Raw genomic sequence first — 14,365 nt, 5'->3', positions numbered from 1 at the left:
AAAAACTAAAACAAACGCACATGGTAACGAAGAAAATGCTAAAAGTGTTGTGATTTTTGTTCGTACGTATGATTTTTTCGCTTTAATCTTTTTAAATTAATTTTCAAAGTCTTGTGGATATTCTGGCCCACGTAGAAAGAAATGAGAATTCAAGAAGCATTACTAAACGTCAAAGATTAATGCAAACTACGTAGTTCGTAGTTCTAAGCAGCTATTTCCACGATGTTGAATTCGACATTTATCAATTCTTGATAAAACTAAGTAATAATTGTAGCCGGACAATAATAACAATTAATGCTAGAAAATTCAATATGACAATTTTCCATTTGTAGCTGAGTTATTTCTCTCGAATTCCCGAATCGGTTAATTTAAAAATTTTCTGTTTCGATTTTTCTAATTTCTGAGTTACGATTTAATTGTGTCATGTTATGCAAATCATCAACAAAATTCTCACGGATATATGGTGGTAGTTTTCTTTTCAGTTGATTGACCATTATTTCTTTTCACTTATCGAATTCTGTAATCTTACTACCATTTTATTCCACTCATGATAAAAATTAAAAATGGTTTAACTAAAAACGCGAAATCTCGTCAAGGCTACTTTGCTCGCACTATACTAAAACTATAACCCTAAACAAATTTGGCGAAACCTTTCAGCTGAGAATAAAAGGAATAAAGTAAATTCTTTCTCGGTTATTCATTTTGTTCTACGATAATATAATCAAGAAAATATTTTGCATACTGTCCATTCCAACTAAATGCTGCTGTAAAATATGGTAAGTTTAATTAATTTAAGATTAAAGAAACCCCCATATTCTTACAAATTCATACAAAACAATAAAAATTTTTACCTTGTATAACGTTATCCAAGTTAGTTAATCCAGAATTTTCGCTTTCACCAATTATTAAGGAAATAATGAAAACTAACATTATTTTGAGGAGCTCGAGAATACTACTAAGGGACGAATTAATTTCTGTAGCTGAAAGCAAACTAAGACACATCGATTGCGTAAATAAATACTCAGAACAAACTGCCTGTGTTTCCGTCAACAGACACACGTGGAACGCGACGTGGCAATGTTTTAGTTTCATTTGCAGTTTTGTAAATCACTGCAAGGTAGCGTATTCGAGCGCTGGAGTTCCGAATTCCTGATTTATCTCTAAAGCAAAGCAAAGAATGAAAACTGAAAATTATTTTAAAAGCCTTGCTTAAAATAATTACAAGCATTTATTTGTTAACAAACACAAGATGGCAACAGTTAAAAATTTTAAATCATTGAGATAATATTGCCGATCATTTCCATGCAATTAAAATCACGAGATAAACGCAGACGGGCCGTGGTAGCCCGATCGGTAAGGCATTGGACTCGGGACCGGAGGGTCGCGGGTTCGATCCTCGCTGGTCGAAGACCCACCGTCGTCATTAAAGGGGACTGGGCGACGTTAAATATGCTCGTGGTCTCAATATCCTCCAAGTGAAACGATACCTCTGGGGGTGCTAGCACCAGGTAGCTATTAGCTCTTGGACTAGTTCTAAATTCTCATTAACTGTTCAATCCGGTGATGGTGCTGCCATCTATCGGTACATAAAATAATGGAGGCAAGGCACTTAGTATGCAGTCCTCGACATAAATACAGTTGTAGTCAGTTGTGACTCTGAATAGGAATAGGAACGCAGACGACAGTCTATTACGATTTATCTTTCTTATTGCTGCAATTATAAAGCTATTTTTATTCACACAAATAAAAAAAATCAGCCCCCATGAAGCGATTAGCGCCAAAATTGAACCAACGCCTGTTTACATACGGATTCATATTTATTTCAAATTTCATCCAGAACGTAGCATTAGTTCTTCAGATATGGCACTCACAATGGAAAAAAAGAACGTTCGATTGCGCCACCCCTTTGTCAGCTGTTGACGCCAAAATAAAATCAGCTCTTATACCCACTAAGGGCTACTTGCCGATACACTTTTCTTTCATTCCGTTCATTATTTCTTGAGATACAGCAGTCACAATTGACGACAAAAAACGTCCTATAGATCAACCCCCGTTTGAGTTATTGACACCAAAATTGAATCAGCACCTGCTATTGTTAAGGACAACATATGGACCAAATTTTGTTTGATTCCGCCAGTTACTTTCTGAGGAATAGCAAGCACGCGTAACTCAAAAAACGTCAAATTGCTCCACCCCCCTTGCGAGGAATTCGCGCCAAAAACCAATGGGCACAAGCTCACATAGGGGTACATATGTGTACCAAATTTCGTTCGATTTCAGGCGGTAGTTTTGGCTGTAGAGCAGCCACAAAAAACTGGTCACACACAGACATGACACACAGACACACACACTCACACACACAGACAGACATTTTCCAAAAATGGTCGAAATGGACTCGGCACACCTCAAAACGTTCGAATCCGTCAAAGTTCGAAAATTTGCACGAATCCAATGCTTTCTTCTATATATTAGATATAGAAGAAAGTAAAAATGATTTGTCCCCAGTTTCTCCAGCTTCGACATTTCAAATTTCCTCCCCCCTTTAATATACCAAAAAGGATGATTAAAACTTTCGTGTGAGTCCATTTCGACCATTTTTGGAAAATGTCTGTGTGTGTGTGTCACGTATGATGTGAATGACCAGTTTTTGTGGCGACTCTACAACAACCTACAGCAACCGCATGAAATCGAACGAAATTTGGTACACTTATGTGCCCCTACGTAAACTTATGCCCATTGTTTTTTGGCGTGAATTCTTGCAAAGGAGGGGGCTGGAGCAATGTTTCTTTTTTTTTTTTTTTTGAGTTATGCGTTTCTGCTATTCTCCAAGAAGTAACTGGCGGAATCAAACAAAACTTGGTCCATATGTTGCCCTTAACTGGTACAGGTGCTTTGGTGTCAATAGCTCAAACTGCGGTTGAGGTATAGAACAATTTTTTGTCGTCAATTGTGACTGCTGTATCTCAAGAAATAATAAACGGAATCAAACAGAAATTTATTGACAAGTAGCCCTTAGAGGGTATAACAGCTGATTCTATTTTGGTATCAATAGCTGAAAAGGGGTGGCGCAATCGAACGTTCTTTTTTTTTCCTTTGTGAGTGCCATATCTCAAGAAGTAATGCTATGTTCTGGATGAAGTTTGGAATAAAATCCATATGCAAAAAGGCGTTGGTTCAACTTTGGCGCCAATCGCTCCATGGGGGGAGGGGGGATTTTTTTTTTGCGTGAATAAAAATAGCTTTATAAATGCAACAAATAAGAAAGATAAATTGCAATAGACTGTCGTCTGCGTATTTCGCGTGATTTTATCTGCTGGAAAATGACATATGGAAAATGTCCAGATAATTCGGAACTCCAGCGCTCGAATACGCTACCTTGCGGTGATTTACAAAACTGCAAATGAAACTGAAACATTGCCACGTTTCGTTCCACGTGTGTCTGTTGACGTAAACACAGGCAGTTTGTTCTGAGTATTTATTTACGCAATCGATGTGTCTTAGTTTGCTTTCAGCTACAGAAATTAATTCGTCCCTTAGTAGTATTCCCGAGCTTCTCAAAATAATGTTAGTTTTCATTATTTCCTTAATAATTGGTGAAAGCGAAAATTCTGGATTAACAAACTTGGATAACGTTATACAAGGTAAAAAATTTTATTGTTTTGTATGAATTTGTAAGAATATGGGTTTTTTTTTAATCTTAAATTAATTAAACTTACCATATTTTACAGCAGCATTTAGTTGGAATGTACAGTATGCAAAATATTTTCTTGAATATATTATCGTATCGTAGAACAAAATGAATAACCGAGAAAGAATTTACTTTATTCCTTTTATTCTCAGCTGAAAGGTTTCGCCAAATTTGTTTAGGGTTATAGTTCTAGTATAGTGCGAGCAAAGTAGCCTTGGCGAGATTTCGCGTTTTTAGTTAAACCATTTTTAATTTTTATCATGAGTGGAATAAAATGGTAGTAAGATTACAGAATTCGATAAGTGAAAAGAAATAATGGTCAATCAACTGAAAAGAAAACTACCACCATATATCCGTGAGAATTTTGTTGATGATTTGCATAACATGACACAATTAAATCCTAACTCGGAAATTAGAAAAATCGAAACAGAAAATTTTTAAATTAACCGATTCGGGAATTCGAGAGAAATAACTCAGCTACAAATGGAAAAAAAATAAGCGCTAGCCAAGCAAGGCAAAGAAGTATCATCTTCTTTCGATAACAATTTGTAATGTCATATTGAATTTTCTAGCATTAATTGTTATTCTTGTCAGGCCACAATTATTATTTAGTTTTATCAAGAATTGATAAATATCGAATTCAACATCGTGGAAATAGCTGCTTAGAACTACGAACTACGTAGTTTGCATTAATCTTTGACGCTTAGTAATGCTTCTTGAATTCTCATTTCTTTCTACGTGGGCCAGAATATCCACAAGACTTTGAAAATTAATTTAAAAAGAAAAAAGCGAAAAAATCATACGTACGAACAAAAATCACAACACTTTTAGCATTTTCTTCGTTACCATGTGCGTTTGTTTTGGTTTTTAAGTCCGCCATTAGACAGTGACTTCAGTGCCCCCTATAGTTCGTTGGAGTTGCGAATCGCAATGATTTAAACTTTTTAACTGTTGCTACCTTGTGTTTGTTAACAAATAAATCTTTGTAATTATTTTAAGCAAGGCTTTAAAAATAATTTTCAATTTTCATTCTTTGCTTTGCTTTTGAGATAAATCGGGAATGGGTATGGTCGTCAAGTTTTGGCGTATGTAATTTTGTTTTTGTTGTGAATATTGCTTCCTCGTCAAGCATGGGGAAGGATCAAAATCATAACTACAAAACTAAAAAATAAATCACAAAAATTACTAAACTCATGTTCATTTCTATGAGGGCCAGCAACGGGGGTGCATTCTCACTCCCGTTGACTTTTAACAATAAAATAAGATTTTTATACAAGGTCTACAAATACTTAGGAAAAACTACAAAATACATCGAGGGAAATATGGTTCACTTTCATGTCCATGAGCACCGGTAGTGGGCTGTTTCAAGGGAGTGCACTTTCAACCCTTGGCTTTTAAAAACAAAATTAGTTGATTTTGAAAAGTAATATCACTTTAAGACTTTTTTAATATTAAATTCCTTTTATTTATTTTCTGCTATTTCTTTTCTAGGGCAAAGATATTTTCATTATGTTCTTCAATTCAAAAAGCCCATTTTAATTAATTCCTTTTATCCTCAGAGCAAGGAGTATCTTAATTTCTATTAAATAGTAACTGTAACGCATATTTTAACCATTTATTTCTTCAGTGGAAGGAGTGGAAGGGTTCGTTTTGATCTAAATGCGATGCGTATTACAATTAATATGATCTTGGCAGGAGATGTAATTATTATTATTTTGTTGTTGTCGTCGTTGTTATGCACATAGGCGTCGGAGCCGGGGGAGCTTGAGCTCCCCCTGGAATATTTCAGACCGGCTCAGCTCCCCCGAAAAAATTCTCGCACAGCAGCTTTCTGTCATACATTGTTTACCTCAAACCTGATTTCAAAAATGTGATCTGCCTTTTCTAAGAATTTCCACCCAATAAGCAACAAAATCAGGGGACAGACGGAGTGGTCAGTGCACTTGAGTCCACCTTCACCCTTTTTCTCACTGTTTACACACCTCTTGATTCCCGGAAGAAGATTAAAATAATTTTAGACAAGCTATCCTACCGGCTGCGGAAAAGTGGGCTTTGTCCCGCGGCCTGCAAAATTCAGTACCAGTACCGTACCAATAGGGGTTTGCTCCCCACCTTGAGCTCGTGTTTCGAGAGCGGCATCGCAGTTTAGTTCACATTCTTATTAGTTTTGCCTCGCATACCGTTTTTTTTTTTTTTTTTTTTTTTTTTTGTCGCGTGATCACAAAAAGAATAGTGAGTCAGTTTTCATTTAAATATGAATAATATGGAATGTGATACAGACATAACTATAAAAAAGGTTACTAACCCTACTAGCAAAATTTCTTGCATCAACCTTGACAGATCTTGATATTATACTGACGGCGTCAATATTGACGTGTTTCATACTGCATAAAGCTTGCATAAAGATTAAAAAGCAATATTACTATAACAACACGTATGCAACATTGCATTCATCTTAAAATATCAATATTGATATTACCTTAAAATAACAACATTGCATACATGTTGATGCCGTCAAGATGATATTGATTTCATGCTGTCGCCGTCAAGGTAATTAGTACACAATAGAGCAGGTGGACCTTCGTTGATACTTGCGCATGCGCACAGTTCTTTCTACCCAGCGTCCCTCGCATTGCTGGCACATTGATTCAGTCGGTTCAGAGGAGTTGCACGTGGCTTTGCATTTTTTAGGCTTCGTTAAGTTGGTTGCTTAGTTATTAGTGTGGAATAGTATTGTTTTAGGAATAACTTATGAATAACTGATATTTGCATTTGTTTATTAATATAGTACTAAACAAGTCATATCGCAGACGATGTGCGATCAATGTTAGAAATGGCCGAAAATAACAAAGGACATGAAGTCCAGAATTTCGTATTATCACTTCAATCTCACAAGTAAGATTAATTTTATTCAATGGTTATTATGTTATTCTTTGAGATAAATTCATATGTTTTGTCCATGGGATATTTTCAATGCTGACATCCATTTGAAAATGTACTTTATTGTATTTATTAATTTTACTACCTTTACTCTTAAATGTGCTATAAAAACTTCCGCAATTATTTCTAAATAGGCATTTTATGTCTTTATAATACAATTAGAAGCAAGAATTTAAAAAATAAGTCAAGTATTACGCAAAACGAAGAAACTTTCATTTTTTTAAATTAAATTGCGAGTACTATTAATATCTTTATATGAATTTCCGATCAGATGTCAGCTTTAACAAAATATTCTCAGACTAGAAAACTATCTTGAAGAATAACAGAAATAATTAAAGAATGAAATTTAATTCTCGAGTTTGAAGTGAAAATAATACAAATAAATAAATGGATAAAACACCTTGCAAACGTACTGATTTCATACTGTCATGTCAATGTATCCTGATATTTTCCTGTCATACCAAACGTATGCAATATTACAAAAGCAAGATCATCTTGCCTAGACCTTGATTTCATGCTGTCATGACAACATCTTGATATTATCCTGTCATATCAATACGTATGCAAGATTACAAAAGCAAGATCATCTTGCCTAGACCTTGATTTCATGCTGTCATGACAACATCTTGATATTATCCTGTCATATCAATACGTATGCAATGTTACAAAAGCAGCCTACCTTGATATTTTCCTGATATTATGCTGCATACACCTTAGTCAATTTGTGGCAGCCTGCTGACAGCATAAAGGGAGTAACATAACAACATTGAGGCAGTATTAATGCAAGATGATTTTTCTTGCATGTCAACCTTTATGCAATACTGAGGCAAGATATTTTGCTTACTGGGAAGGTAAGCAATTTTACGTGAAAGTTAAACTAAAAGACCAATTGGTATTGTTCTTTATTCATTGCAATTACCTACAGGAAAAAAATAAATAAATAAATAAAAAGAAAACGGGGAGGGGGGATCCCCATTTACAAACAAATTTATTTATTTATTTTTTACTCCGTCGTTTATTTCTCTGGTTTGATCATTTTTCACTCCTTCATAAAAAGTCAAGCCCCGATCAAAGAAAATTCTTTAAAGATTTCCCAAAAGTCTAATTATGTAGTTACAAAACAATGAGCAGTCCTAAACTAATTCTCGAGGGATCATGAACGTACATATATTTCGGGTTTAAATTCTATGTTTCGATCAAAAGGTACCATCAGATCGCAAGAATGTCATTGTTCGATGATCTATCGAAACCGAAAGTAATCTGTTGCCAGATAGAGAACACGTAGCGCCCGAAATAGATATTATTCAAACAAACTTTTTATTTATTTTTTGATGGGAAATATTATCAAAAGAAACAACATCAATCAGCGGCGTACTCAGAAATTAATTTTGGGGGCTCAAATCATTGCTGTGATAAAAAACGCATTTTTTAAAACTATCCCACGGTAAAAAATTAAGAAAAAAAAATGTGCCCGTTACTTTATTTTATTTTAAACCGTCAGGGATAGATTTTTTCATGAAGTTATAAAACTGCAAAGATAAATATCATTCAAAGAATACTAAAGGTAATAATAACGCTACAGGAATAAAAATTCACATAAATCAAAATCGGTGAAATCTTTATTATTATAATATTCTTAAAATCTTTCAATGATTATAAAAACAGTTACTATGTAAAAATCTGTTTTGAAAGGTGCGAGTTTATTGAAATGAAAAATTTTTAACATAATACTTTACGAAGTTAAGAGTTATTCATATTTTTTGCTTTCCTAATTTAAGACTTTTTTTTGTCACTTACAGATATGTTTTCATGCCAAAATTGTAACTTTTCATTTATTAAAAAATCTCCTACAATATTTTAGTTTCTCTCAAAGACTTTTACTAAAATTTATCTGAACAAAAATATATAACGAACACTTCATTTTAACACATTTCTAATATTCTGTTTCTCCACCATAATGTTTCATCCTTTTCCCTTTTTCTAGTTCTCAGAAAATAAGAGAGGCTTCTAAATGCTACTCTGCCGAAGTCCTTCCTTTCCTTCAAAATTATTACAGAGCGCCTCAAATTTTGTTTTCAGGACTGGGTTTCCTGAAAATTTCCGAAAGAGAGTCCCTGAATACCTCGTTCTCCAATAACATGGGAAATTAAATAATATTCCGTTTTTGGAAATTCAATTTCTAAAAATTACTCGGCCCTTAACAAGGGCTTGATTACCTCACAGGCCAATTAGACCTAGGCCGAATTGGCCAGGCCTAAGGGGCCCCAAATTACTGAAAAAATTATGCGTAGCATTACAACTATACGAAAAAATTCCATGTATTTTTAAAAGTAATAATAAAAAAATAGTGACTTTTTATTTAGAAAAGAACTTCCTTAAAGGAGTATTTTTATTAATTCTGCCAGTAGCGAATTTACCATGCCACAATTTCGAGTGCCCCGAAGGGGATTCGTGAATGCACATGATAAATAATTTACATAGTTCTTTGGCCCACGAAAATGCATTCCGACAGGGCTAATAGAGTCTTCAGGGAGCCCTGAAATTATTGCAGGCCTAGGACCTCACATTTTGTTATTGGGGACCTGCCCCTAACGCTGACAAATATCATCCGCAGTCGCGTTTTTTAGAGATTATAATTTCGAAAAAATAAGGAGAAGGAACCTCTGAACCTTTTCTGATAACACCATTGAAGAACGCTCTCTAGGACAATTTTGGAAAAATTACCAGAGTAGAGCCCTAGAACAGCCTTTTCCCCTGACATCATTGAAGATTGTCTACAATTGCGATTTTGGATCCTCAAATTCGAAATATTGGGAGGGAGATGTAAATCGATTTGAAAATTCGATCGAGGACAATCCCTCGAGTCATATTAGTTTCATTAGCGTTAACAAATATAGTATATAATCCGTTTTTAAGACATTAATTTCGAAAATTTTTCCGGGAAGTTTATTCGTACCATTTCTCCCCTTAATATTCCAAAAATCGCTTAAAAACTCGTTTTTAGAACAAGAATTTTGAAAATTTCCCCGGGGAGGGTCCCCCGGAACCCCCTTTTTTTATACGTGCTCATCTTCGAGTATTGACCGACCCCCTTTCAAAACCGGAGTTTAATCACCTCATTATTTCCATTTACAATGTATTTATTAAATATGATTGAAAACTTTGCTGGGAAAGAGAGAGAGATTTGGAGAGAGAAGCTAATTTCTTATGGGGAAAAAAATTAAGTGCCCCCCTTCAAATTATTTTCTGGTAATGGCATAATGTGTCTCAGCTCCCCCTACTTCCACTAAGTTCCTACGCCTCTGGTTATGCACATTGAACTTTCTTTGGGGGGAGAGTGATGATCACTTCGTTTTAATTTTAAAGTGTACTTGGATTAAATTATTTTCTCTGGAGGAGGAAGTTTTGAGGGTCAACTGTCATTATTGTAATAGAATGCTTCATTACTACAAGTTTAGGCAAAATTATAAGTGCACATTTTGTGAACGAAAATAATTCTTTTTATTTAAGGGTTGGAAGAAAAATTTACATAAGCTCAAAGGACTTCTTTTTTTTTTAAATTTACAGCACAGGTACAATTATGAATATACAGCTGGTTAATAATATAATTAGCGTTTTACCATTAACCTAGAATGCTACAACAAGTTTTAGCATGGAATACAGATGTAGCAGATTGCATGAAAGTTTTAGTTAAAGCTGCCAAACTTTTTTCAAGAAATTTCAGGAGCATTGACTTAAAATATATAGGAATTTCTGAAATACTTGTGCAATAAAATATTGTTTTTAATTTCACAAAACAGATTGATAAAATAAAACAGATAGCTGCATTATTTATTTTCAAGCAAAAATATTTTATTTCTTCAAATTGAAAACATTATTGAAAACAAGAAAATGTTAACAATCATAAAATTGTCAACCGCACCACAAACCTAAAATAATGCTAGCTTGCAATGCGCTAAATTTGCAACCATGAATTGTAACGTAATAACCATGGGGTAACCATGAATTGTACAAAAAAGGCAACTTGGGTAAGAATCCATTTCTACAAAAATGCATAGGTATCTCATACAAAAATTTCGCAGATAGGTAACAATTGATTGAAAAAGAAAGGGTGGAAAAATAAACGAGGTTGTTTTTCAACAGCTCAGATTTCTGCAAAGTCAACTTGACAATCAATTTTTGCATGGATTTAGCTTTTGATTTATGTTTGCTTAACATTACAAAAGTAGTATCAAATTTGTGCAATTTTTTAAATTACTCTTTTTTAGGAGTAAACAACAAGAGCCTGAAAATATTTCAGTTTAGTTTGAAATTTTTGGTCTTATAATAATTGGTAATAAGTACAACCTGACGACATACCAAATTCACTGCAAGGTAGAAATTTGCTGTCAGGATAAAGTAGAGATGATAGTCAATAAATAAGAGAGATCTTGTATTTGGTGTCTTATTTGCTACCGTGGTCAAATTACAATATCTGTTCAAGTAAATTTCCAAGAAAGACAATTTCTGTTTCAATATGAGTTACAAATAAATTATTTTGAAATTAATTATCTCAACACAATGTGGCACTGGCCAATGAAAGCATTCAAAAAAGTTTTTGTGATAGCTAAAAAAAATGCCTTTTATTCTTACCATTTACTTCAAACTGAATTGAAAAACCCCTTGATGAAAACAAGATTGCGTTATGCTCATCAAATGGGGACGTAACTGGTTAAAAACACTTTTATGCTGGCAATCAAAAAATAACCTTAATGTGCGCTTTAGTTATCTTTAAACAGCTTGCATCAGATTCACTTTATTCTTTCCACATGAAGATTACTCTACAATAATCACAAAACCCAGGAACTTTTTCCTAGTATTTATAAGGCGCTTCAAATTTTTTGCACATATAAATCTTTTCTTTTACAAAATACATATCTTTTTACAACAACCACATAAAGTCTCTCCTGAATGGATATACCAATGAGAAGATTCAACTCTTTTTCTGGTGAAAAATGTCCAACTGCAAGCAACCACGAGACTATAGCTTTTCTCGTGAATGAATAAGTAAATGATGCGTCAAATGGTCTTTCCGTCTGAATGACTTGCCACAATGATTACAAGGATGTGGTTTCTCTCCTGTATGCTTGAGCAAGTGTTGCTTCAGTTTCCACTTCAGCCTGAATGTCATCCCGCAAGAATCACAAGCATGCGGCTTTTCTCCCGTATGCTTGAGTACATGTTGCTTCAGGTCACATTTATGTCTGAATGCCGTTTCACAGACAGTACAAACATGTGGCTTTTCTCCTGTATGGTTAAGCAAATGACGTTTGAGTTCATTTTTACTTCTGAATGTCTCCTGACAAAAATTACAAGAATGCAGCTTTTTATCCGTATGTGTCGCCAGGTGCTGTTTCCAGGTGTACTGTGCGGCAAATGTCTTTTCACACAGAAAACAAGAATACTGTTTGTCTCCTGTATGCAGGCGTAAATGGCTGTTCAGCGTTGGTTTTACTGCAAACGTTTTCCCGCAATAATCACAAGCGTAAGGTTTTTCTCCTGAATGGGTGCGCAAATGACCCTTCAGGACAAATTTCCGAACAAAGGTTTTGCCGCAATAATCACAAGAATACGGTTTTTCTCCTGTATGACTGAAAACATGTTGCCTAAGATATTCTTTCCGAATGAAAGTCTTGTTGCAATAATCACAAGCATATAATTTCTCTGCACTATGTGTGAGTAGATGCTGCGTTAGGCATGCCTTCAGAGTGAATGCCTTCTCACAGTAGTCACAATGATATGGTTTTTCACCTGAATGTTTAAGTAAGTGTTGATCCAGTTTGTATTTCTGCTTGAATACCATCTCGCAGAAATCGCAAGGATACGGCTTTTCTCCAGTGTGGGCGAGTAAATGTAGCTTCAGTTCACTCTTTCGCCTGAATGCCTTTTCACAAAAGTCGCAGGAATGCGGCTTTTCCACAGCATGTGTTGTCAAGTGGCATTTCAAGGTATGCTGATCAGAAAATGCCTTCTGACACAAAAAACAAGAATACGGTTTAGCTCCAGTATGAATGGGTAAATGACGATCCAGCACCGTTTTCAAAGCAAATGTTTTTCCGCAGTATTCGCAAGAGTGTGGTTTACTTACTGTATGAGTATGTAAGTGACGCACAAGATTTTCATTCCAAGTGTAAGTGAGTCCACAGTAGGCACACTGATGTGGTATTTCTCCAGAGTTGGTGGGTGGCTCATCCATCAGCTTTACACCAGCAAATGTCGTTTGGTGATACATCATATTTTTAATTAGCAATTTTTTTCTAAGCACATGTATATGTATGTGTAAATATATATATATATATATATATATATATATATATATATATATATATATATATATATATATATATATATATATATATATATGGGCGACTTAAATGCCTCTCCAGTCCTTCTCTTTTATAAATATTATTTTACAATCATGAAAAGAATATTATTAGTCTTTACTTGCAGATGCTTTTTTACAAGAATCGTAAACATTTTTACTCAAGTTTGTAAACTATGCTCCAGATTTTTGTGCTGAAAGAATCTTTTATCATAATAATCACAGGGGTAGAAGTGATCGACTTGTCACATATAGGACATTTTCCACAAAAAATATAGGACAAATATAGGACACATTATATGAATAGTTTCGCTATGAAAAAAGAAATAATACATGCATATTATTTATTTATTCTTATCAATGATTTTATTTAAAGAAAACCCTCAAACAAAATTATAACTTACACCTGAAATGACTTTCCTGTAGTTGAAAGAATAATTTTTGAAAAAAGTGTACTTTTTTTTTTTTTTTTTTGTCTACAATGTGAAATTTATTGATAATTAACACAGTAACTCACAATTTTTGCAGGGATAGAAGTGTCACAAACATAGCTTATATAAATAAGTAAAAACCGTCTTTGTGTTGAGAACTAACAGGAAATAACCAATGCTTTGTAGCAGAAACATACAGATATTTTGTTCAATAAAATTCCACAAAAGAAAAGATTGCAAAAAGACAATTAGAACATTCCGATCAGAATATGCAATGAACACAAAAATATACCCGCGAAAACAAAAAAAAAAAAAAAAAAAAAAAAAATACGCTGGAAAACAAAACAAACTGCTGTTGCCAAACGCAAAATTCTAAAACCAACTTCAGAATTCGTTCTCGAAACTCCACCCACTACAGTGACGTCATATTGCTGTAGCCAATGAGAGAAGATGCCTGTTGCAGGATTTAGTGAGTTGCGTTTTTTAATTTTAAATTCGTTTGCACACGTACTTTCGACGAAAAATCCGAAGTCAGATTGTTTATTTACTGCTGTTTTAAAAAAATAAAATTGGATAAAAAAAACTGGAATATAGGAAATATAGGACATTTCCAAAAAATATAGGACGATTTTCATACTTTTTTTGAAAATATAGGAAATATAGGATATATAGGACCACTTCGACCCCTGTAATCAGAAAAACCGTTATAGTCCTTTATTGATACGTAACTGGTGCTTTCAAGTGTTTTGCACATAAAGCATCTTTTCACTATTGTCATAAGATTATGATTATCCTTGTATGGAAAGTAAATACTTAATGACAAAGTTAGGAGAAAGAAGGATCTGTCGAATATGTATGTACGAAAATTCTTTCTAATGTTTCATTCCTATAAATCTTTAAATTTCCTTTCGATGAGCATCTCTATAAATAAACAAAAGAGTAGAT

The 14,365-nt window shown here is 34.1% G+C and overlaps 1 protein-coding gene across 1 annotated transcript; it reads right to left on the bottom strand.

Moving 5' to 3' along the window:
• Positions 1-10,121: 10,121 nt before the first annotated feature.
• On the bottom strand, positions 10,122-12,899 carry LOC129227902 (zinc finger protein 501-like). The gene has a single exon (XM_054862523.1). It carries the CDS (start codon positions 12,897-12,899, stop codon positions 11,649-11,651), a length of 1,251 nt encoding a protein of 416 aa, XP_054718498.1. The 3' UTR covers positions 10,122-11,648.
• Positions 12,900-14,365: the final 1,466 nt, after the last annotated feature.

This window comes from Uloborus diversus, chromosome 8 (assembly GCF_026930045.1).
Source record: "Uloborus diversus isolate 005 chromosome 8, Udiv.v.3.1, whole genome shotgun sequence".
Classification (NCBI taxonomy): domain Eukaryota; kingdom Metazoa; phylum Arthropoda; class Arachnida; order Araneae; family Uloboridae; genus Uloborus; species Uloborus diversus.
Note: the sequence above shows the minus strand (reverse complement) of the source record. Positions and strands in the feature narration are given on the sequence as shown.

Bases quoted from the DNA above. Each gene is read 5' to 3' on its own strand.
- LOC129227902 (XM_054862523.1), bottom strand. From the start codon at position 12,899: ATGTATCACCAAACGACATTTGCTGGTGTAAAGCTGATGGATGAGCCA.